At 44.8% G+C, this 26,408-nt stretch overlaps 1 protein-coding gene across 1 annotated transcript in view; it reads right to left on the reverse strand.

The window, feature by feature from the left end:
• LOC146821513 (uncharacterized) overlaps positions 1 to 26,408 on the reverse strand; it is a 436,639-nt gene that overhangs the window by 195,938 nt on the left and 214,293 nt on the right. The window contains exon 8 of the mRNA XM_085612507.1: positions 4,500 to 4,614. Coding sequence (XP_085468633.1) covers positions 4,500 to 4,614 — 115 coding nt within the window. The remainder of the gene's footprint in view (positions 1 to 4,499; positions 4,615 to 26,408) is intronic.

Raw genomic sequence — 26,408 nt, forward strand, 5'->3', positions numbered from 1 at the left:
TTTGGGCCCTTGCCTGTCACGGGTCCTTGATCCACCCACACGAGTGAGGTACCATTTTTATCGGGAGACCTGGGGGAACGCTGGGTGGGACGATATTTGTGGATCCACGCAGATTCCAGAACTTTCCCACACAGAAATTTGAAAAAAAAGTGCATTTTTCAGCTACATTTGAGGTTTGCAGGGCATTCTGGGTAGGAAAATGTTGGAGGACCCACGCAAGCCATACTTTGCTGGACTTGCAGAAATCTATGGATCTGGTTTGCAGAAATCTATGGGTTTGGTAGGTTTCCCTAGATGGCCGCCGAGCCCGGGGCCAAAAACTCATGGGACCCCCCTTGCAAAACCAGGTTGTTTGTGATAGGTAATTTTGATGTCGCCTCAATAGGTTTTGGGCCCTTGCCTGTCACGGGTCCTTGACCCACCCACACGAGTGAGGTACCATTTTGATTGGGAGACCTGGGGGAATGCTGGGTAGGAGGAAATTTGTGGATCCACGAGGATTCCAGAACTTTCCCACACAGAAATTTGAGAAAAAAGTGCATTTTTCAGCTACATTTGAGGTTTGCAGGGGATTCTGGGTAGGAAAATGTTGGGGGACCCACGCAAGCCATACCTCTCTGTACTCCCTTGGGTGTCTAGTTTTCAGAAATGTGTGGGTTTGGTAGGTTTCCCTAGATGGCCGCCGAGTCCGAGGCCAAAAACTCATGGGACCTCCCTTGCAAAACCAGGTTGTTTTGTGATAGATAATTTGATGTCGCCTCAATAGGTTTTGGGCCCTTGCATGTCGCGGGTACTTGACCCACCCACACAAGTGAGGTACCATTTTTCTCGGAAGACTTTTGGGGGATGCGGGGTGGGTGGAATTTTGTGGATCCACGCAGATTCCAAAACTTTCCACCACAGAAATGTGAGGAAAATGTGTTTTTTGGGACAAATTTTTAGGTTTGGAAGGGATTCTGGGTAACAGAACCTGGTGGGAGCCAGTCAAGTCACCCCATCCTGGATTACCCTGGGTGTCTAGCTTTTAAAAATGTATAGGTTTGCTAGGTTTCCCTAGGTGCCGGCAGAGCTAGGGTTCAAAATCTACAGCTTGGCACTTTGCAAAAAAAGGGTTAGTTTTCACTGTGAAAATGTGGTGTGTCCACGTGGCGTTTTGGGCCATTATCTGTCGCGGGCACTAGGCCTACCCACACAAGTGAGCTACCATTTTTCTTGAAAGACTGTGGGGAACGCGGAGTGGGTGGAATTTTGTGGATCCACGCAGATTCCAGAACTTTCCACCACAGATATGTGAGGAAAATGTGTTTTTTGGACAAATGTTTAGGTTTGCAAGGGATTCTGTGTAACAGAACCTGGTGGGAGCCAGTCAAGTCACTCCATCCTGGATTCCCCTGGGTGTCTAGTTTTAAAAAATGTATAGGTTTGCTAGGTTTCCCTAGGTGCCGGCAGAGCTAGGGTTCAAAATCTACAGCTTGGCACTTTGCAAAAAAAGGGTCAGTTTTCACTGTGAAAATGTGGTGTGTCCACGTGGCGTTTTGGGCCATTATCTGTTGCGGGCACTAGGCCTACCCACACAAGTGAAGTACCATTTTTCTAGAAAGACTGTGGGGAACACGGAGTGGGTGGAATTTTGTGGCTCCATGCAGATTCTAGAACTTTCCACCACAGAAATGTGAGGGAAATGTGTTTTTTTGGACACATTTTTAGGTTTGCAAGGGATTCTGGGTGACAGAACCTGGTGGGAGCCAGTCAATTCACCCCATCCTTGATTTCCCTGGGTGTCTAGTTTTAAAAAATGTATAGGTTTGCTAAGTTACCCTAGGTGCCGGCAGAGGTAGGGTTCACAATCTACAGCTTGGCACTTTGCAAAAAGAGGGTCAGTTTTCACTGTGAAAATGTGGTGTGTCCACGTTGGGTTTTGGGCCGTTTTCTGTCGCGGGTCCTAGGCCTACACACACAAGTGAGGTACCATTTTTTTCAGAAGACTGTGGGGAACGCGGGGTGGGTGGAATTTTGTGGATCCACGTAGATTCCAGAACTTTCCACCACAGAAATGTGAGGAGAATCAGATTTTTTTGGACAAATATTTAGGTTTGCAAGGGATTCTGGGTAACAGAACCTGGTCACAGTCAAGTCACCCCATCCTGGATTCCCCTGGGTGTCTAGTTTTCAAAAATGTATAGGTTTAGTAGGTTTCCCTAGGTGCCGGCAGAGCTAGGGTTCACAATCTACAGCTTGGCACTTTGCAAAAAAAGGGTCCGTTTTCACTGTGAAAATGTGGTGTGTCCACGTTGCGTTTTGGGCCATTTCCTGTCCCGGCCACTAGGTCTACCCACACACGTGAGCCACCATTTTTCTCAGAAAACTTTGGGGAATGTGGGGTGGGTGGAATTGTGTGGATCCACGAAGATTCCAGAACTTTCCACCACAGAAATGTGAGGAAAATGTGTTTTTTTGGACAAATGTTTAGGTTTGCAAGGGATTCTGTGTAACAGAACCTGGTGGGAGCCAGTCAAGTCACCCCCATCCTGGATTCCCCTTGGTGTCTAGTTTTAAAAAATGTATAGGTTTGCTAGGTTTCCCTAGGTGCCGGCAGAGCTAGGGTTCAAAATCTACAGCTTGGCACTTTGCAAAAAAAGGGTCAGTTATCACTGTGAAAATGTGGTTTGTCCACGTGGCATTTTAGGCCATTATCTGTCGCGGGCACTAGGCCTACCCACACAAGTGAGGTACCATTTTTCTAGGAAGACTGTGGGGAACGCGGGGTGGGTGGAATTTTGTGGATCCACGCAGATTCCAGAACTTTCCACCACAGAAATGTGAGGAAAATGTGGTTTTTTGGACACATTTTTAGGTTTGCAAGGGATTCTGGGTGACATAACCTGGTGGGAGCCAGTCAAGTCACCCTATCCTTGATTACATTTTGGGCCATTATCTGTCGCGGGCACAAGGCCTACCCACTCAAGTGAGGTACCATTTTTATCTGGAGACTTAGGGTAACACAGAATTGTAAAGCAACTGTTATTACCTATTGACTTTTGATGCATTTCTGCCTTCCAAATGAAAGACAATGTGTAAAAAAGAAGTCATTTTGAAAAATGACCTATAATTCTCATGCTAGTATGGATACTCCCCATTTTGGAAATGTGCAAATATCTACTGTTTCTAAATTCTATATTTTGTTCCGATTTCAGAAATACATAAGTGTCTTTCATACCGATTTTTCCATGCATAGATTTTCCCAAATGAATTGCTATATACCCGGTACATAATGAAAAACCATCGCAAGACGCAGCTCAGTTATTGGCTCTGGGTTCGTCGGGTTCTTGGTGAACCTACAAGTCCTATATATCCCCACAACCAGAAAGGTCCAGCGGATGTAACGGTATATTGCTTTCAAACAGCTGTCACAATTAAAGGAATACAGGTGAAAACGTTGTCACAAATGGCTGTTTTTTCAACTAATTTTCAATTTTTCCTATATTGAACTGTTAGCTTCTATAAAGAATCCTTGAAGGATCTACACAAATGACCCCTTGCTGGATTCATAATTTTGTCTACTTTACTTAAATGTACATCTTTCCAGGATCCATTATTGCTTTCATAACCATTTCTACCATTAACTGGAAGGAGGTTGAAAGCACAAAAAATAGCAATAATAGGCGATGTCCCACAAAAATGCCGAAACTGTGCAAAAAATGTTGGTTTTCTGACAAACGTCTGCTTGTCCCTGAAAGCTGGGAAGATGGTGATTTCAGCACCACAACCCCTTGTTGATACCATTTGCAGGGAAAAAAACAGACGCTTGCATCTGTAGCCCTTTTCCCCCATTTTTCCAATAAAAAAACAAATGTAGCTGTATTTTGGCTAATTTCTGAGTCCCCTCCAGGGGAATCCACAAACCCTGGGTACCTTTAGAATCCGCATGATGTTGGAAAAAAAGGACGCAAATTTGGCGTGGATACCTTATGTGGTCAAAAAGTTACAGGGGCCTAAGCGCAAACTACCCCAAATAGCCAAAAAAGGCTTAGCATAGGGGGGAAAAGGTCTAGCAGCGAAGGGGTTAAGGCCAACTCAAAAGTGGTCAGGTTCCACCGAGTTGCTATGTAGCACCATGTTAGAGATTATAAAGGCGTACATTATGCTTCGTTTCTTTTTGTGGAGTTCTGTGCTTCCATGCTGCATCAAAAAACTTTTGTACACTAAATACACAGTCAAATTATAAACAATGATTTTGGTGCAAAACAGCGCTGACTGGGGCATGACGAAACAGGGTAAAATAGCACGTTCTTGACCCAGCATGCTTCTGTTATTCAGACTCTTGTCTTAAATCTGCTTGAATGAAAAACAGGTGGGATAGTCACCACAACATAAATACTCGGGCATTTTTGTGCATCCTGGAAGTAAATACAAATTATTTATAGTGAGAACCCCAAAAACCTTTGATTTCTTTAAATTAAGAAATGAATGATGTGCTAATGTTTGTACCAAATATTCACCTGCTTTGGGAAGGCGTTGCTTGTAAAGGCGAACCTGCTCTTCAGCCTCTCGTGTGAGGTTTTCAGCATTGCTTTCTCCGAACGCTTGCTGAAGCCGTTTCTCCCAGCCACGTTCCTAAAAGGAAATGTATACAGGGGTTGGATTGGTGGTGTGGAGTTAAGGTGGTTGTGTATCTGTCACTGTGGTCGGCTGCGCCAGGGGGCTCTCCTCCCAAAAAGAAAGAGTTACCTTACCTGGTGTTCTTCCTCTGGAGCGAGGAATGTATATTTCAGCTCGGGCAGCAGACGTGACTTTGAGCAAGGAGTCAAGGCCGCAGACTATAAGCCTCCCTCCAACCACCACTGCTGTTCATACCGACATAGTGCGTTCACAACGTGCAACTCGCCGCCCCCAACTGAAACGTCTCCCAAGGAGATAGACAACTGCAATTAATGTGGTTTAACAAAGGGCATAGCCTTTTATTCCCATAGTCACATCGCATCAGTGAGGAATGATAACCATTGTTAAGCATACATTACTGTTATTAGAATACAGTAAGATCGGCCAAAGACATTCTGCTTTAAATGGAAAAATTGAAGTGCAGGTACTCTGTACCAGAGTACCTGCTTGTTTTTGAGAAGTGCCGGTACTCTCCAATTAAAAGTATTGCATTTCTCTGGAGAAGTGCCGGTACTCTCCGTCTTAAAATAAAAAAGTGCCGGTACACCGTACCGGACAGTACCGGCCCATTTAAAGCAGTTGTTATGAGAATATGAGCATGCAGGCTAGTAGTGTGCGGTGGAGAGAAAAAGGGGCCGATCCCTCGCCTCGTGATATGCTGTCCAAGCGTCCCAGATGACGTCACTGGCGGCCTTCTCTTCCTGGTGAAACAGACGAGGGACTCCTGCTTTGGCTCCTGTTTTAGGGATCAGCCCCGCTATGCTCCTATGTGGTTGGTGCCTGTTTGCATGCCACAGAGACAAAATATTGTGGACTGAAATGCGGCCCACAGTGACTACCAATGAAAGAGATCAGTTTTCCATCAATTACTTCTTAAATATTTTCACTGAGATGCCATAAGTGAGAGGGATAGCCCAGACATTTGTTCCCATGCTCGGTGGGGACTCCAAATGCTCCTCGCTGATAGGGCCATAGGAGGCCCTAATAATCCGGAGTTGCCTTTGCATAAACTCAGAGGGTGCAGGGCCTGCCAGATCAGCATGGACTGTTCCTTCTCCAGCAGTACCAAAAAGGGTTTGCATACGGTTGATTCGTGTCTTTAGCAGCACAGTAAGCAAAAACAGAAGGATTGGCTTGCGACCAGAGTCATTTCCAGTGGCTGAGATTACTTCAAGTGTTCCACCCGCATCTTTCAATCAATCAATCAGTGACACTTGTAAAGCGCGCTACATACCCGTAGGGTCTCAAGGCGCTGGGGGGGGGGAGGGGGGGTGCCGCTACTGCTCGAACAGCCAGGTCTTCAGCTTCTTCCTGAAGGAGAGGTGGTCTTGGGTCAGGCGCAGGTCGGTAGGGAGGGAGTTCCAGGTCTTGGCGGCCAGGTAGGAGAAGGACCTTCCTCCTGTAGTCGCTCTTCGGATGCGGGGGACGGCGGCGAGGGCGTGGTTGGCTGATCGGAGGTGGCGTTTGGGAGCGTGGAAGTTGACTCGGCTGTTGAGGTAGCTCGGGCCTTGGTCGTGTAGGGCTTTGTGTGCGTGGGTGAGGAGGCGGAAGGTGATTCTCTTGTTGACGGGGAGCCAGTGAAGGTCTCTCAGATGTCCGGAGATGTGGCTGGTTCGTGGGATGTCGAGGATGAGTCTGGCTGAGGCGTTCTGGATCCGCTGGAGTCTCTTCTGGAGCTTGGCGGTGGTACCGGCGTAGAGGGCGTTGCCGTAGTCCAGTCGGCTGGTGACGAGGGCCTGGGTGACGGTCTTCCTGGTCTCGGTGGGGATCCACCAGAAGATCTTCCGTAGCATGCGTAGGATGTTGAAGCACGCCGAGGAGACGTTGTTGACTTGCCTGGTCATGGAGAGGGAGGAGTCCAGGAGGAAGCCCAGGTTGCGTGCATGGTCTGTCGGTTTGGGTGCGGTGCCCAGGGCGGGAGGCCACCAGGAGTCGTCCCAGGCGGAGGGTGAGGAGCCCAGGATGAGGACCTCCGTCTTGTCCGAGTTCAGTTTCAGGCGGCTGGTCGTCATCCAATCGGCTACCTCTTTCATCCCTTCGTGCAGGTTGGATCTGGCGGCGGCGGGGTCGTTGGTCAGGGAGAGGATCAGTTGGGTGTCGTCGGCGTAGGAGATTATGCTGAGGTTGTGTTTGCGTACGATGGCCGCGAGGGGGCTCATGTAGACATCTTTTAGCTTTCCTAATCCTCTATATGATCCCAACTGTCAAACACAAGAGAGGGTGGGTGCCAATCAACCAGGGATGACCTGCCCACCAGCAGGCAGCTCACTATCATTCTGCCTGGTATAGGAAATGAGGAAATGAACCAGCTACCAGTCCTCATAACGTGCAATATAAATATAGAAAGTGCTGTGAGAGAGACAGCTATATACAAATGAACAAGGTGAATAAAGGATAAAACAACATCCCTGAATGGCGCTCTTCTGGGTTTTAAGACAATAAGTTCTGCGACAGACCCCGGTAGGAAAGTTAAAGTTTGTAACATGATGCCCAGCATTACTTGTCTGTAAATTTAGCCAGATATGCCCATCACCACCTCATCAATGGAATGTAGACAGGAAATGTGACATGAGCAGTTGAATTGCCTCTGGGTTGCTAATCAAATTAAAAGATGATCCAAGTGCCTGCAATGCTTTACTTGCCCGCCCAAATTAATCATTCATGTTAAAACTTTTGCGAAAGCTACCATATCATCTTAAAACGGTATGTGGCAGTATTTTATGAGCTTTCAATTTAAGAGTGCACAGTATAGCTCTGAATGTTTTTTTACATTTCCCTTATTGCCACAGTTGTAGTCATTTATGAAGCTACTATTTAAAACAATTAGGGCCCGAATCACAAAGATATTTGCACACCCACCTTCAATTTGGGAGCACACACAGCAAGATTTACAAGAGAAAATACACTTTCACAATTCACAAAAAGTTAATTTGCTCTTGTAAACCGAATTAAATTATGTGGGAGTAAATCTTCCCCAAAGAACAGGGAGTAAGCATTCAATGGTGGGAATGCCAAGGAAATTTGGCAAAACCCCAACTAGAGAGTTTGTGGGTATTCCTAAACCTTTCCAAGCCACATTCCCACCTAGATAGGGTCAGATATTTACTCCTGCCAAAGGCAGGAATTCATTTCTGATCTGGGGTAAGAATGGGAAATTAACATTCCCGAAATTAGCCAGTGTCTATGTGAAGGGTTTGTCCACAGAGAAAATTATTTTCCCAGAGAAGGAAAAAACAAACAAAAAAGTATTCTACATTTACTAAATATTTCCAATCCAAGATGGCAGCCGTGAAGTAGTGGTGGTTGGGCTCCATAGTGAGAATTAAAGGGGCGGCATGCTTCTTCTGGCATGTTCAGCACAGAAGTACTTCTCCTTCTTGATAATGCCCATGTGAGACTAGACCGCCAACAGTGACTGTGGTGAGCCTAGAGTCTGCTTGTGATCATCCAACCTACAGGCAGTTACATCTGCTGGGGGAGTTGGGGACTCCTTGAAGGGCACTGTGAGGTGCATACCACACGGGCCTGAACTACGTGGAGCCACGAGTGATGACCACTGGCCGACGGAGGTTCATACGTGAGGTTGTCATCAGTGCTGCAATGCTGGAACCATTACGCTGGGTGCTCTTTTGAGTCTGACCCCTGCTGTGGCCCCTCGGCCCACGCCTTGCTTTCACCGCCGGATCGCCCTGAGCCAGAGCTCTGCTCACATCTCTACTTCCTCCCTGCAACCAGGGCGGTCCTGGAGAAGATGGATGGATATGAGCTGAAACTCTATTTTGAGCACTGGCGCAGCAAGTGCAGTACAGAGGTAAATAGTGATGGCCTGGGCTGGGACCCTAGCGTACCGGATAACGATATGAGGTCTCTGTTGCAAGCCATGTAGATTGATAGCCTGCTATCGATAGACAGCAAGGTATATACTCTAAACTCAAGGATATATACTATATCCCAGAAGCTGGAAAAGCACGACTGCAGGATCAAAGTGGTGAAACAGAGCATTACATCCCTGGAAGATGATGCATGCACGAGAGTCAAGACACTCGCTACCATGGAGAAGGCTCTACACGTCCACAAATGAGGATCTTGAAGCCAGATCGTGACAAAATAATATTTGCATTTCTGATATTCTGGAATCGACTAATACTGGACAGCTGGAAGACCATAGGGAAAATCTACTTCTGTCACTCTTTTCATTACAGAGACCTCCTCCAAATTGCTGGTGGTGGAGTGGGCACACAGAACTCTAAGCGCCACAGCACCTCTGGATCCCACCTCGCCCTATCATCTCACGTCTCCCCAATTTCAGAGATCGCGAAACGGCGTTGTGATTGGCAAGAGAAAAGCTTAATGTATCATATGAGGGCAATGATATTTCTCTATTCCCTGACTTCATATTGGCTGTGCAGGAGGCTAGGGATAAATTTCTCCTGGTGAAGAAACAACTTCACCGGAAGGCTGAAATCCAATACACAATACTGTATCCTGCCTGCCTCAAAATCATCCACTGAGGGAAATTGCAGAAATTCCACTCTCCATACCAGGCCCTGGAGTTCTTGAAAAAGCTGCAACACAAGGAAGCAGAGAAGCAGACACGTCACCTACACCACACACAGATTCTGATTGAAGTGCAATGTGCTACCTTGCAATATGCCTGTGTGGCGGCTGAGTCACGAATGGTTTCACCTCTGCGATGGACATTGCCATATGGGCATAACATACATATCCCTTTGCCCATCTGGTTTTCAACACACACCTATAGTGTACACCCCAACAGCCAGCACCCCTTCCCCCCACCGGAAGGGGCTACCGCTGGCTCACTATGTGACCACCATGGGTAACATCCTGTTATGTTGTTTTCTGTTTTCTAGGCCGTCCCTGTAGTCCTTGATCAGCTTTGGGTGGGTGGGGGAGGGGGGAAGGCTAGTCAATGTTGTTGTTGAGGGATATGTCCTGGCAGAATTGGGCTTCCAGTGTGGGAGGAACAGGAGAAATGGTTACTGCTTTCTGTTCACACTTTCTATGATTTTGTGACATCACCTGAGATAGGTATTGTCTATGCCCACCATGGCTATGGCCTAGTACAGGTAAAACTGAAGACAAACGTTTAGAGACTTAGCGCCCATATGTGATACCCTTTTTAACACAACAACAATGTCTCAACTGGATATCATTTAAAATAGCAAATTCAAACACAGTGATATAAATCACAAAGGGAAGGGGAAAGAAGGAAGGGAGACCACAAGAAAAATTAGAAAAAGGATATATATTGTAGGTAGTTAACAGCACTACGGTACAATCAAAGTACAAATGACCAAAAAAACATAAGTGAGCACTGGGCGTGCTGGTGATAGTGAACGGCGCAGTGACACAATGGGTGAAGACAGCGTGAACGGCGAAAAACAATTATAATGTCAATGTGGTCAAGGAAAATGATTATATACAGTCTGGTTTGAACAAATTTTAAATGACCACAGAGAAGCCAAAGTTCTTTGCTGAGGAATCTGATACCCTAGACCTAAACACTCACTATCTTACCTAACGTGGAATGTCAGATGGTTAAATAATTCTCAAATACTGTACCAGGTTCTGGGCTACCTCGATCTCCACCACATACAGATAGCGCTGCTGCAGGAAACACACCTTGCATCCCCTTCTGTGAATAGGTTTGCAGCGAAATGGGCAGCACACAAAGTTATATCCTCCAATTCTTCTTACGCACACAGGGTAATTATCATGGTAAAGAGAGGTATGCCATTTCATGTAGAGGGCACCAGGACAGATAATCAGGGTGCCACACTATCCTCTGGTGGAGATACAGGGGCCTCTGTCTTACTATTGTTAATTTCTATGGTCCTAACGTGGATGACCCACGATTTTTCGCCACACTGGGGGAGTGGTATTGAACTCAAACCTGCAAACCCTAAAATGGGGTGGTAATTTTAACTTGCGTAAACATCGTTTACCACAAATCCTGAACACCGCATGCCATTTCAACGCGGCCGTTACAATGACCGCGTTGTTACAACGCCTGCCATTACTCCGCAAGTCAGATCAACGACTTGCTCTAGGGGTCAGAAGGTGTTGGATTTAAAATGCAACACCTTCCCTACTGTTGCACAGACTGGAGTTGGAATAGTAAATTATACAATTTCAACATCCAGTGCCCCCCTAGAGCAAGTGGTTGTTCCGACTTGCAGAGTAATGGCATGCGTTGTTACAACACAGTCGTTGTAATGACTGCGTTGTAATGGCATGCACAATAAAAGCATGCGAGGTAACGTGCCATATTCTTTAACTGCACATCAAAAACTCATCTAGACAGATTTTCAACCTCAACTGACGGGCGGTCAGCTGCAGTAGCAGAGCATAATGGCATCATGGCAGACCATGCCCTGATTGATATTTGGAGACATGCACACCCATCTGGCAGGACGGGTACCTTCTATTCAGCTGTCCATGGCTCGTGTCCAAGCTGATTTCTAGTTGTGACACTGGACTTGGTGACATGGGTGGGTGAGGTATGCCAATTGGCTCACACATTTTCGGACCACTCGCTTGTGATGGTACTTCTGACCTCCACTTGCCCTCACCTCTGGGGCCGGCCCCAATTGTTGGAGACTGGGAGCCAAGTGCTTGGTGGATGAACTCTTCTGTGAGAAACTCCATCATAAATAATAGACGTCTTCCAGAGGAATGTGGGATCGGTGGACAGTATCGGCACAGTCTAGAAGACTTTTAAAGTGACAGTGAAATAATTTTACACATACAAACATTGGGTCCTTAAATCCCTCCGAACTCATCTGAGCCCACCACAGAGAGTTGTTAAGACTCTTAAGTGCACATTGATGCACAGTGGGGCTAACACTACCTTAGCGCAAATTAGAAATAAACGTATAGAATATGCAGATGTAGTGGAGACAGGAGTGAAGATCAGGGTTAAATACATCTGTGTGAGGGATTTGGGTTAAGTGAGAGGCCAGGGAGGTCTCTGGCTTCACAAATAAAGCAGCCTTGGGCCACCAATGATATCCTCAGTATAAAGGATCAACAAGGCTTTCGACAAAACACCAGTGACAGGACTATGTTGACGTTCATGTCATACTTTGCTGATTTCTATTTCTCAAAGACAACTACCAGTCACGTTCTGTCTTGGAACACCTGGAAATCAGTGCCCAAATTGGGCTAGACGATGCACACCATCTCTTTCGCTCCCATCCATGGCTAGGGTATAGATTAACAGTGTTATATCACCTGGAACATCTATTACTTGGGGCACACAGCAGGGTTGCCCCTTACCTACTATCTTATTTGCTTTGGCCTTGGAACCTTTTGCTGGAAATCTTCAGCAGCATTATTCTCAATACATTCTCTGCTATACCCAATAGACCCATACTGAAATCACTGTACACGGATGATATGATGCTCTACATTAAGCAGGCAAGCAAATGGCTTTTTTGTGTACTACAGACATGGAGAAGCATGTAGGGAGGCTTGTCCCAGTCATCCTCTGAAACCGCCAATCTTTGAGACATTGGAGCGGCTTCTCACTGGTACGTACACCAAACTATTGATTTTATCCCTTTCCCATACATTACAAGTAGAATTCGAAGAAAGCCCTGCTTCGGCTTGGGGGGAAGATCTCGGGGAGGAGATTCCCTTAGCCATATAGCACTCTTGCTTCACCCAGACAGGTATGATCTTTGCAAGCAGCCGACTGTGCATTATACATTATAAGTTTCAGCAGAGGTTGTACTACACTCCTTTATTACTGTGGAAACATGGGATTAGCAAGGACTCGAAATGCGTCAGATGCGGGGCCTTTGACGCTGACTTTTTGGATTTAGTCTGGTCCTGTGGAAGTGTTCTCACCTACTGGCAGAAGGTACTACTTACGCTCTCAAACATGATTGATGAGGAGGTACAACTAGATCCCAAAACCGCTTTTTTAGGGTATGTTAAGGATATCCCTACCACATACAGCAGATTTGCTATGCTGGCAAAGAGGGAGGTGGCATGTTGTTGGAGCAGGAAACCCAGCCTCAACAGAAAGATTGGTTAACCTCCCTGATATATTGAACAAACAATTGGACATTTATTCAGAACTGTTACCACCAAGTTCATGGTCGAGGTATATCTGAAACCCATTGATCCACTACTTACTTACGACCCTACCGTGAACTCTAAGGAGACTCACTACATCGCACATAAATATACCTCCAAAGTCCACTGCCATGCTATACCAGGGCTGCTACATAGATATTGGGCTGACATCAACGCCATGGCTGCCCTTTCAGAACGTGGCTAGATGAGGATGAGTCACACAAGTGGTCCGGGGAACATGTCCCTTTCTGGGGCCACTCGCATATATTACGCATGGTCATTGGTGTGAATTTTAGCTTCTATTTGATGTTTCACCGGGACCTGTATTGCTAAGCTCTTCACAGTATGAAGATGTGGTTGATGTTTGAGACATAATGTTACCTTTTAAAATTCTGCGATATGTTTTAAATGGTTTACTTTTTCCTTTCACTTTCTTCTGGCTCTTCCATGCTTGAACGTAAAGGAAAATTCCAATAAATAAATTACAAAAAAACAAAATTGATTATCAAAGTGAACAAAGTAAAATTTAGAACTACAACCTTTGAGGAAAGATCTCTCAATCTCTGACTTGTATGTAAATGATGGTTCTATTGGACACTGCAGTCGACTCTGCCATAAATACATTCTCGTTTATAACACTCTTCCCATGAATTGTTATACAGAAGACGTTTTAAGCAACCTTTTGAAAAGTACATATAAATATATTTTATATTCTATAGGTTAAAAAAAGAAACAGGTGTATTAAAATAGCATGCAGGAGATTAGGGCAGAAGAACAAGCAGAGAGAGAGAGGAAACACACACACTACCATGGAGTACTCACTACAGAATGAAAAACAAGAGTTCCCTCAAGTCAGCAAAGAAAAAATACAACTCATCCATACAGCATCAAATGAGGCTAAAATGCTGTTGGGCAGGACAAGCACTAAGGCAGGAAAAACACTACAATGGGACGGAAAGCCATTGAATCAAGAGTGATGTGTAAATATGTTTTTTTTTTTGCAGTACTCCTCCCCCGACCTTTTGCTGGTTTTTGAGGCAACTTTGACTGAAGTGTACTGGGACTCTGCTTACCAGGTTCCCAGTACCAGTGTTCTTTCCCTAAAAGCTGTACAATTGTTCCCCCAATTGGCAAAACCCAAGTAAATAGTACCCTGGTACCTAAGGCCTGAGGTACTGAAGAGGGTCCCTAAGGGCGGCAGCATGAATTGTGCCACCCCAAGGGACCCCTCGTCAAGCACATGCAAAAACTGCCATAACAGGCTGCGTGTCTTGGTGCAGACAAAAGTGAAAACATGACATGTCACACATCCCTGTGTGCCATGTCCCTAACACTGTAAGTAATATTTGTAAGGCACCCCTACGGCAGGCCTAACCGCCCTAAGGCACGGTGCTGAATATTACATGTGAGGGCATACCTGCATGAGCAGATATGCCCCTGTGCTGGTCAGTCCTATTACTGCCAGTACAAGTAACCAGGGAAGCCATTTTAAAACATGTGCTGGACACTGATGAAAACGAGTTCCCCAGCTACATGATGGCTTCACTGAAAATAGGGATGCTTGGTATCAAACATCTCATATTGGTAAGCCCACACTGATTCCGGTGTTGAATTTACCAATACATGCACCCAGAGGGCACCTTAGAGGTGCCCTTTGAAAACCTACCAGCCTATGGTGTGCTTGCTGACTGGTTTCTGCCAGCCTGCCATCTGAGACGCTGTTCTGATCACCTAGGGTGGAAGCCTTTGCTCTCAGGAGATCCAGAACAAAAGCCTGCCTGGTAAGAGGGTGTAACAAACCCTCCCACAGGATGACCTGCTGATTAGCCTTCTTGGGTCGGCGAGCTTCAAAGAAACTGCCGCCTTTGGAATGTGAATCTGGTTCCCCTCAAAGGAGAAGAAGCCACCCCCCTGTTCAGAGTCCTCTTGGCACCTGGACAGGCGGAAAAATGAGTTAGTCAGGTAGGCGTGCCACCTCCAAGCTAGTACCACCCCTAAAGTGGGATACTTTGAGGTGGACACGATTTTTCAGAAGTAGCAACTTTGAGATGGCATAGTTAGGAATTCTGGGCCAGGGTTATGCCCACTTCCCACAGGAAGTGGTCATATAGGGGGTGTAGTGACCCCAAGGGTCAGTAGCCCATTGGCTGCTACCCTACACTCCCCTAACACTGTGACATTCAGTAGTTAAGAGAGTCTCTGGCACTACAGAAGCAGATCCTGAAGAGAGAGGACATCGAATAGTCGCAAAAGCAGAGAAGACTGAAGAAAGCATCGACTTGGACCCAGCCCCACCAGCCTGTCTGCAGCCCTCGTCGAAAACTGCGCCAAAGTTGACTCTTCCTGCAGCTGTGACTCCAGAAACGTGGGAGGACTGCCTGCCTTTGAAAAGACTCAATACCTCCTGTGAACAGCGGACCTGTTCAGTCGAAAAGCCAAAAAGAAGACTCTGAGGCCTCTGGAACAGCCAAAGCATGACAACTGCAGCAACCACTGGTCCCGTCGACTCCGGCCCGAGTTGAAGTGGGAAAACAGTGCCAACAAGGTTCCCGCAGCCCTCCAGAGCTCGATTCCATTGTGGGTTCACTCCTCCTGGACTCCCCAACGTTGCCTACAGTCTCTGCATGCGGGCCCCCTCAACGACTGCTCTAGTAAGGAAAAACCAGACGCCTAAAGACACCTTTGCACCAGTCGCCCCTGGGCCTTGGAGAAGAGGACAAAAGTTGTCCCCTGCCCCCGAGCATCGCAAGGCCTGAGCCCACTTGCTTCCTAGTCAGAGCCTGCAGCCTCTTTTTACAGTGACCGATCCCCACTGAAATGCATTTGGATCCCGACGCTGATTTGCACCCTGCACCCGGCAACCCTCGTGCCGCTGGTGGTGTACTGTTGATGCTGTCTTGAACCTTGCCCACCACTCACCTTAATTCCGGGAGATTGGTTCTGTAAGTCGATGTACTGTACATGTTTGCAGAACTTGTTCTTCCTTCTTGCAAAACTCAGAAATTGCAGCGTCCACTTTTTAAAGTGAAAATAATTTATATTTAAAAATTTACCTACCTGAACAATTTTTCTCTGATGCTAAATCATATATGAAGGTACCTGGTATTCTTATAAATTGGAGTGGATCTCCTTTTTGAGTCGTGTTGTCAGTTATTAATCATTGTGTGTATTTTGCAAATGTCTTGCACTCCTCTGTGTTAAGCCTAAGGCTGCTCGACCCCACTACCCCCTAATAGAGCACTATGGGATTGCATAGCAAGCGCCTGTCAATTCATAAGGGAATCCCTGGACTCTTTACACAGTATATCAACTTATTGATATATGACATAAAAAGCCAACTTCCTGCAAGAGACAACTGAGATAGACTGCCAAACCCTACAACCATTGAGCAAGGGGCTGACCTAACATCCACTGTAAATATATGTGATGTCTTGGAAACAGTGGTCTACCAAGAGTTACAATTTATAACACTCACCACGAGATACCCTTGCATCATAGAAACCTGGCACCGACACTTGAACAAGGAATGAAACATAAAAGCATGGATGCAGCTATGTCCATGAGATATAACTTCTCAAAAGTTAAGACTTTATTCCTGTTCCAGATGCAATTTTTAAACTATTCGCTGGATGACATAATTTGGATACAATAACCATGTAGAGGCAACAGGGAAAGATCAGGCTGTGGTGACTAAAGGCTGCAACTCTAGTGGGATTCGCTTGAGAGGTCCTAAGCCAGACAACACATTTTATTGTGTAGTGTTAGGTCCCTAACCCAGACTTCCCCTTGGATTGTGGGATCCATGGACATATTATCAGTCAGCCTGAACTGTGTCCATCTAGCCATGCGACTTTCCAAGCATTGGTTCAAATTCCAGGCCCTGTGCCTTTCCCTGACATGAGGAGACCTCTTGGCCGTCAGCCCTCCAAAACATGGAGTAGGATTCGAAGTGTCCTAAGGGGAAGCACTGAGGACTACATGAGCCTCCCTCACAGTTGCAGAAAATTATTGCAGTGGGAGTGCAGTTTGTAAAAGGAGGCCTAACACTTCGCTGACAAGTGTGACTGCCAAAATGTCTAGGACCAGTCTCCATGCACTGACACTGAGCAAGCCAGACATGCCTTAATCAGTCAGTGTGCACAGGAAAACAGACTCAGTCCTGCCAGCTTATTGTTCACGTGCATCCCAGCCGACTGGCTCTGTGGTCTCTATCAACTATGAAACAGTCTGCCTTATCCTGAACACAACCATGGTGCAAACTTGTTGTAAGCCTTATCCTGTTTACAAACACAGGGAGATGATAGATGGAGCGCTGAAACTTTTCAGACACTTACCCCCAGTCACAGATCTGGGTTGAATTCAACATCGTTCTTTAGCTCAATTCACCACCCCAGTTCAGACCCAGCCATATGCAAATCAGTCTGACCCTGTTCCTCATGGGAACAGTCCAGCCCGAACTGCAAAGCCAGGTCTTCCCTGGACCGGAAACAAGCATCCTGGGACCGGTTTCGAGGTAACACCCCTCATTAGCAGGCTAGCTTGAATCCAGTGGCAAAGAGAGCAAGGGGTACACATCTGGGCATACCCTGCCAACTTAGGGCGAACAAAGCAAACACAAGTAGATGATGGACAGAGCGCTAAACATTGCAAACATTTACCCCCAGTCAAACTGGGGTGGCGAAGTGAGTTAAAGAACGATGATGGATTCAACCCAGATCTGTGACTGGGGGTGAGTGTCTGAAAAGTTTCAGTAATCCGCCTATCATCTACCAAACATGGCACATTTCGACTGTACCATAATGGAGCTTCCAACCTTGACAGTGCTTGGGTGGCAGCCCATGTTATGCTATGGACTGCAAACACTTATAGTACTTTCCAATGGGGAACGCCACTATAGGGGCATATAGGCTTGAACTACATGTGTTCACCTTTAATATACTGTACCCTGCATCCTGGGGTCAGGAGGCCTTCCTTAGGGGGGCGCCTGAAATATATTAAAAATAGTGTATTGACTGTATCACACATGGTGAGAGCACAACTGAGTTCAAGCAGCTTGCTCTGCTCCTGCGGTCTGCAATGGCAGGCCTGCTGTCAGTAGTTTACTTGGGTCACTGGGGTAAAGTCTTTGTCAATTGGTATTGTCAATTCACACAGAATAGTTTTAGGGAGAGAGCACTTGCACTGAAGCCTGATGAGCAGGCTTTAGTGCACTTCCAGAGTCAAAAATCAGCATCTAGTAGTCCAAATGGGGCAAAAAATGAGTGGCAACTGCAAAGAGCCCTGTTTTCTCACAGACAGGTATACTAAAATCTCTGCATGGCCAACTTGATATGGGAAAGAAGAAGATGGCAGATGTGGCGGGAGAGACTACAAAGCATCACTCTGGGAGAGCATTAACAGATCTGAATACAGCGGTAGTTGAGTTTAGGGACCTCTCTGAAAGAGAGGCCACCGTTTTAAGGCAAGCATTCTCAAGCAAGGTATAGTGGGAAGAAGGAGAGACCGGGCACACCCTAACCTGGCTAATGAGAGAACCCGCCAAGCAAGATACGATTGCTGCTATACACACTAATGCCAGGGTTATAGTGACAAATTCCAAGGGCATTCTAAAAGAGTTTACTGCAGATTATGAGACAATACACTCTATACACATTGAGGCACACCACTCACAAACTGTATATTACTTAGACAAGCTCACTATAGCTTGCATAGACAAAGACATAGGCAGGCACTAATTGCCCCCTTAGTCTGGACAAAATCAAGAACGCTATGGATGAAAAGGCCACCAGCAAAGCCCTGGGTATGACAGGCTTACTGTTAAATCCTACAAGGCTTTGAAAGATCTGCTCAGTCCAGACCTATTTTCAATGTACTCAGAAGTGAAGGGCAGGGGCTTTCTCATCACATCTTGTCATAATAACTTTACTTAATAAAGACAATCACCAGTGCCAGTACTATTTCCCACTGTCCCTCCTGAACCTGGACAGCAAAATTATGGCATAGATTATTGCTAAATGGCTTATACCGCTGATGGGCAGACTGGTACTCCTCGACCAGCCAGAGTTTGTTCCAGGCAAGAGGACATCAGGATGATATCACACAACAATCATACCCTCTTCGCGATACAGAATCAGATTAAGCCAGACTTGCTGGTGACAACAGCTGTTTTATAGATGCTGAAAATGAGTCTGAGTCTCAGGAACAGCCATTTATTACAATGATCCTTAGTAGGCGGGGCTTGGGGTGATATCAGACAGGACTCACTGACCTGTGTACCTCATCGATGGCTAAAGTCAAGGTTACTGGTAGATTGTCCTGCCCTTTTCCTCTAGGTAGGGGTGTTAGGGTGCTACTTGCGATAGCCATGGTGACCCTTGTGTTCCATATTAGGGAGTTTTACTCCCACAGGGGGCTGTATGTATTAAAATAAACAGCTCTAAAGAGATAATAATTGGAAATCATTATGGGCCTACAGTGGAAAAAATGTTAGCTAAAGTTGGCAGATAAAAGCTCATAATTAACACAAGAAGGATGAGCTTATAAAAAAGGGAAAGAAGGATGTACAAGTGGATGTATGCATGGGTGAAAGTATGGATGGGTGAGTAGGTTTAAATGATGGGTGGGTGAAGGATGGATGAGTGAGGGAAAGGAATAAAAAGATGGATACGTGGGAGAAAGGATGGGGGATGAAAGGATGGATTGGTTAATTAAAGGATGAGTGGGCAAAAGGATCGATGGATGGGTGGGTGAAAAGATGGATGGCCTAAAGCATGGATGGATCAGTGGGTTAAAGGATGGGTTAGTAAAAGTATGAGTGAATAAAAGGATGGGGAATGAGTGGGTAAAAAGATGGGTGGAAGTGAGAGGATGGGGGGGTGAGTGAGTGAGCCGATGGCTAGATGGGTGGATAAAAGGATTGCAGAATGAATGGAAATATGAGATTGGATAGATGGATGGTTGGACGGATGGATGGATGGATGGACGGATGGATAAATGGAAATTTGAGTGGATGGATGGGTGGGTGATTGGGTGAAAATATGGCACAGTAAACGGAAATCTAATAGGATGGATGGGTGGTTGAAAGGATGGCAGAGTGAATCAAAAACTCTGAGGATGGATAGGTGGATGGGTGGATGGATGGATGAGTAAATGAAATCTGAAAGGATGGATGGCAATGTACATTGAAATCTGAGAGGATGTATGTATCTATGTAGGTATGTATGTACCTATGCATGTATTGATGTATGTATGGATGGATGAATGGCAAAGTAAATAGAAATCTGAGAGGATAGATGGATGGAAGTAAATAGAAATATGAGACACTGAGGGGATGGCAGAGTAAATGGAAATCGGGAAGGATGGGTGGATGGTTCAGAGGGTGAAATGATAGAAGAGTAAATGGAAATCTGAGAGGATGGTGGATGGATAGACTGGTGAAAGGGTGGCAGAATAAATGGAAATCGGAGAAGATGGTTGAATAGGTTGGTGAAACGATCGCAGAGTAAATGGAAACCGAAGAGGATGGATTAATGGCTGGATAACACAGAAAATGGAAATCTTGTAATCGGGATGGATGGTAAAGTAAATGAAAATCTGAGAGGATGGATGAATTAATAGAAAAAAGGATCAACTGATGGATAAAAGGCTTTATTGATGGATGGCAAAGTCAAATTATAGCTGTATTGATGAATGGATGTAATCATGGATACATGCATAGATGATGAATGTGTGATTGGATGGTTGGATGAAATGGCCAATGGAGGGTTGGAATGGTGAAAGACTGAGTGATGGATGAAAGAATGAATGGATGACAGAATGTAAAGGTGACGTGGTGAATATCAATGCGTAGGTAGAAGGGTGACATAATGAATGGATAGATGCTTGAATGGAAGAGAAAAGGGAGCTCTTCTAGAGAGGTTGAGGCTCACTTGACTGCTTGCCTGGTGCCATCAGATCTTTGGTTACAAGTGGGGGGTATTTACATTTTCTGCCTACTCCCTTGCTCACTACAGATACTGTGCAGAACTGCCCTAATTAGAATGGCTTTGCCAAAATTCCTATACTAATTTAGAAGTATACTGATTATACTTCTGTGCACCATCTTTGACAATGTTCACTCAATTTTGTCCAGGCTGCTATCGGCCGGAAAGCATGCGAGACTGAAATGGGACCTTATGATACTGCCTTTTGATAGGAAATGTTTAAGTTACCAGACTTGGAACGCTATTATCTTAACGCTCAGGCTCTCTTCGAAATATACAGGTATTACCTATGCCCCACATAGGGGCAGAGATTAAGTTAGTGGATAGGGGGACAGCAATCTCCATTCACTTCCTTTGTCCCAGCAATGACTTGAACACGGTTCTATCCACTAATAGAGCTTGGCGTACTCCGAGTAAGCAGTCTGGACACTTTCACCTGTACTCACTTGAGATTCTACAACTGGAAAACCCAAAGATCCAGTTCACTACTGAGTGAGATGCAAATGAGATACTGAGGCGACTGGGATGATGCATGCATTTAATTTGTACCAAGATATGGTCTCTATATCTATACAGCAATTTAGAGAGCAGGGAGAGACTAACTTTCAAGATATTTTTTCTATCCTTAAGAATCTGGCATACTATTAAGCTCAGGACCCTCTTAACTCATGCCATGAACACAGGCTGATTTATACACTTGTCATGGCTCTCCGCAAGTATTAGTAAATTCTGGAAGGAAACTATCTAGTTTATAGCTCTGATTACAGAATGTAATGTTCCAGAACCTCCAATGGTGCTCTGAATGAGTGTGTAGCAGATACTCCCAAGCCAGTGCAAAGGATGGCTACAACACTGACAGCACTAGCTAAGTGGCATTTAGGTGGAAGAAAGACACAGTCCCACTTGTTAAAGGGTGGCTATATGCTGTGTCATGGTGCATCGTGAATGCAGAAACATAAACATACGGCCTTGCAACTGCAGATGACCTGACCGTAGGGTATTCGGAACCCAGTCCAAGCAAACCTAAGTAGTTGGGAAGACATGATATCATGTTGATGGCTTACAGAAAGTGAGGGGCTGTTTACGAGGGGGGGTGGCGGGCGATCGGCTGGAAAGGATACGAGGTTGCGCAGATAACACCTATGCGGTGTGGGGAGATTTGCACTTTACTATTCTCTATATGCATATTACTACCTATTCACTGTAATATTTGAGCATAGATTCTTGTGACCAGTAAGATTGTTATATATACTGCAACTGTATGTTGTCAAACGTGCTGTATAGGCTGTTACTGTTGAGAATGATAGTGATAAAATGAACAAAAAACAAAAAAGAAGGCATTTTTCTTCAAGTCCAATGTAAATTTACTGATTATGCGAGGGATAGACTTTCCAGCTTCCTGCTAATGAACTTCAATAGAGACTTAGGGGCAGATTACAATGTCGGGCAGAAAGCCTCCCCCCCGACAGTCAGAATTTCCTCAACTGTGTCGGAACCCTTTCGACCGAGTCGGTCGGTTTATATTACAACCGACCGATTACAATGTTTGCGATTGGAACATAAACCGGTTGGTGATTCCGAATCGGCTCCAACTGGCTCTCGGAGTATTCATGTCAGTCGGAACCGGCATTGTGCACCTCTATGGACAGCGTTTCCGACCGACTGATTACGATGTTGAATTCTAACAGCCTTTCCGAGTCGGCCTGTCCTTCATGAAAAGTAGGTCAGAAATTGACTTTGGGGGCCCCTCGCAGGGCCCCCCTGCCTCCGCGGTCTACGGTTGGTGGTCGAGTGGGTACCTAAGGGACCATCTGTAAAACCCTGCACTGTGAGGCAGGCACAATGGGGTGCCCGCGACAGGGTGCAGTGTTTTACACTTCTCCCCTCATTTCCCCATAGGAGCCTGTGTTGTCGGGCGGAACACAAGCTCCTATGGGGAACAATGGGACTCAGACTGTACAATGTTTGGTCGCATTGTAATCGGTCGGGCGAAACCGCTGACCCCAAGTCGGTTGGTCACGATACCAAGACGTGTTGGGTGGAAAGTTTCCGCCTGACATCATAATCGGCCTCTTAATGTCTGCAAACATCATTTATATGAGTATTAAAGGTTCACACCTACTGGTGCCTTTGGCTAGCTATTTAAGGATTATTACTATCAATATGGTCACTTCTGATCTCATCAACCAGCTTCTCTATGCTTCCACATGATCTTTTCTTAATAGCAGAACAATCTGCTTCTCAAATATGTCACACAACTCAATAGAAGGTTCATCATTACCAGGTACTATGTCAACCATTAAACCTTTGAGAGATACTGTTATTTCATCCCTGGCAGTTTCTCCCCTAAACTCCCTGTCCTTTTATAAGTGGTATAATACCTCATAAGTCCTTGGTCATTACTCGAAGGATACTCTATAGTTCAGATCCTTGCTTTCTTACTGCTAAGTTACACCATTATACCCCTACTGACTCTGAGTAACCCTGTCAAAAAATAATGGTTGTCCTTCGGATTAGCCTTGCTGCTAATAGTAGCAGAGCCTTCAGTTATAAAAGAATTAGAATTCTGAACATCCCCTTGTCTCCAGCTTCAATAAATTCGCTAGCATTCCATAAATAGTTTTAAAAACTTGGCTTTTTAATAAGTAAAGGTCCAGGATCTCTCTCTTATAGTTGTGTTACAGGTTTTTTCATCTCTAATAAGCCCTCATGTTTGTGCACTAAAGCAAAAAAATGTAACATAACATAAAGGTACCATATATTTCTCATAATTTTAGTATGCTTGGGATCACCAGGAAACATTAAAATCTGTATGCCTTTCATTGTCTTAGAAGTGACGGGAGTTGTTTCCATACTGTGTTTACTTAGATTGACTTTTCTTCAACCAAAATAACAGATATTCGATATTTCTAGTAAAAACATAACAACGTTGTATTTTTTGCTTTATCAATTTCCAAATAGTTGCATTAGTTGACTGATTAACATAAGTACAACAACACGTGAAAGCCGGAATTTATTTAATGCATCGTTAATCTACATATACTTACTTCTTTTATGCTTCTAGAGACCTTTCATGTACTTGCATCTATATATTTATTACTTTTCTGCAAATTCAACATATCAAATGCACTTCCCTATTTCTCACCCTATACCTCTCTCAATATATCCTCTACCTCAACTATATGACTCATCTCAAACCTCTTTCTGCTACACTTTCCAATGCACTACCCTATTTCTAACCCTATACCTCTATCAATATTTTTAATCTACATATACTTCCTTCCTTTATGCATCGATATACTTTCCATGTACTTATGGATCTATATATTTATTACTTTTCTTCTAATTCAGCATATCACTGCACTACCCTATTTCTCACGCTATACCTCTCTCAATACATCTTCTACCTCAACTCTCTGACTCATCTCAAACCTCTTTCTACTACTCTTTCCAATGCACAACCCTATTTCTCACCCTATACCTCTATCAATATATCCTCTACCTCCACTCTCAAATTTATCCCCAACCCCATACCACTACTATGATCCCCAAAATAACCCTTTCTAGACTCTTCCCTACGCTACCCCTCTTTGCATCATCTCATACCTCTTTTACTATACCGATCCTCCAAAACAAGCCTTTCTAAACCCTTTCCTATGACTCTTCCCCTCCACATCCCTTTTACTCATCACAAGAGTCCTCCTACTGCTATTACCTCCAAAACAAACAAACAAACAAGTCAAAATCCTCCCCTCTTCTATCCCTCCAATATCTTTTTCAATCAAAATAACAGACTAACATGTCCACTCATGTTTCACTATACTAATCCTTTATAGATTCCAGAGTAGCGTGCTACTCGCCGAAAAAGTGCTTCAACACCTCATCAGGGGTAACAAGCACTATATAAATGCAAACCATTTCCCCTGTTCTATCCCTCCACTACCCTTCTCAATCCAAATAACTTACTAACATATCCACCACTCAAGGTACTTTCATATTTCACTATACTAATTCACCACTAATCCTTTATGGGTTCCGGAGTAGCGTGCTACTGGCCAAAAAAACACTTCAAAACCCCATTAGGGGTAGCAAGCACTATATAAATGCAAACATTTCTCCCTCTTCTATCCCTCCGCTATCCTTCTCAATTCAAATAACTGACTAACATACCCACCACTCAAATTACTTTCATATTTCACTATACTAATTCAACACTAATCCTTTATGGGTTCCGGACAAGTGTGCTACTTGCCGAAAAAGCGATTCGACGCCTCGTCATGGGTAGTAAGCGCTAAATAAATGCAATTACAATACAATTCAATAATTCTTGATTAGTTCTGCAACATTATTTTCTGATATCTTCCTGAAAACTGCATTCTTTGGCATTCCTCCCTATATCAAAGGTTTTTCTGAAAGCCAATAAGTCCTCATCTCTTTATTAATCCTCTATTCAGTTTCAAAAATTATTTAATAGCCCCTCTTCCCTATTCCCTAATCGCTGGGTTCTTGATGAGGCTTCTATTCAACCTCCATTTTACTAATCTTGGCGTTTTAGGTTTCATGAGTATTTCTAATATTGTGGTGGCATAACATGTAACTGCACCAGCCAATATCTTGCATGAGTATGTATAACACTGTATTAGAAAAGTGGAATGAATGTTGACAGCTCCATAAGAGACAATGAAGAAGCAGTGGGCTCTAAATCTTTGTATAGGTCTGCTGCTGTCAACATTGCAATGGCCCAAATTTACAGCCTCTGACTCTCTCTCTCGCCTGTATCTCGTCAGGATATGTGGATCGCACAGGGTGAATGAAAGAGAGGCTTAGGCTGTGGGCAAGAATACACAGAGAGACTTCCCCTCTCCCATGCTTCACAATGTTACTGGAGAAGAGGAAGGAGAAAGGGGGAATCCTCCTCAACTCCTATCTCCCTCAGCTCTGCCTAACAAAGAAAATAGTTTTGCAGACCCATGTAGAATCAGGCTAACTCCTGCCCACTTTCACATTTGCTGTTGTCCACATTTGGCTGCTAACTTCTGTGATCACGTGCGTGGCAGCAAATGTTAAACCCCATGTCACCCAGGAGGCTATTTTTTAGGTTTTGTCTGCGGCAATGCATGCACTGTTGCTTGCAAGAGATACTGTATACAACAAGGGGCTTGCACCCAGCCCTTTGCATAACATTTGCTGGCTTCATTGTCACTTCTATTGCCTGACTTCTAATTGGACAGCGTGTGCTGGCTTCATTCGGCTGCAGCATAGACCAAGTACTGATTGCTTCAGCTTGATTGCTGTCCTTCCGCTGATTGTGCTGTAATTGAGATACTACTTTTATGTTTTCTTCTTTCCTATCGTCCCTGTTGAACATTTTGCTATTTATAAATATGTTTTACACATGCACTTCAAAAGAAGCTTTTTTCTCCTTTGAAATGGATGTTTATTGTGACAACAGATGTTAGCTGCTTTTATTGTAACAACAGATGTTATCTGTTACCAAATGTATTTTCAGTAACGCATGGGCGTAATTGCTTTCTGTATGTGATAGGATGTTTTGCCAAATGTCATGTTGTTTTCCACACATGGGGAGAATAACTGATTTGCTTAGAATTACAGGGGTGTTGTGCCGAGACCTAACACGCATTAGGAAAGCCAACAGGTCTCGCC

Source organism: Triturus cristatus, chromosome 6 (genome assembly GCF_964204655.1).
Source record: "Triturus cristatus chromosome 6, aTriCri1.1, whole genome shotgun sequence".
NCBI lineage: Eukaryota > Metazoa > Chordata > Amphibia > Caudata > Salamandridae > Triturus > Triturus cristatus.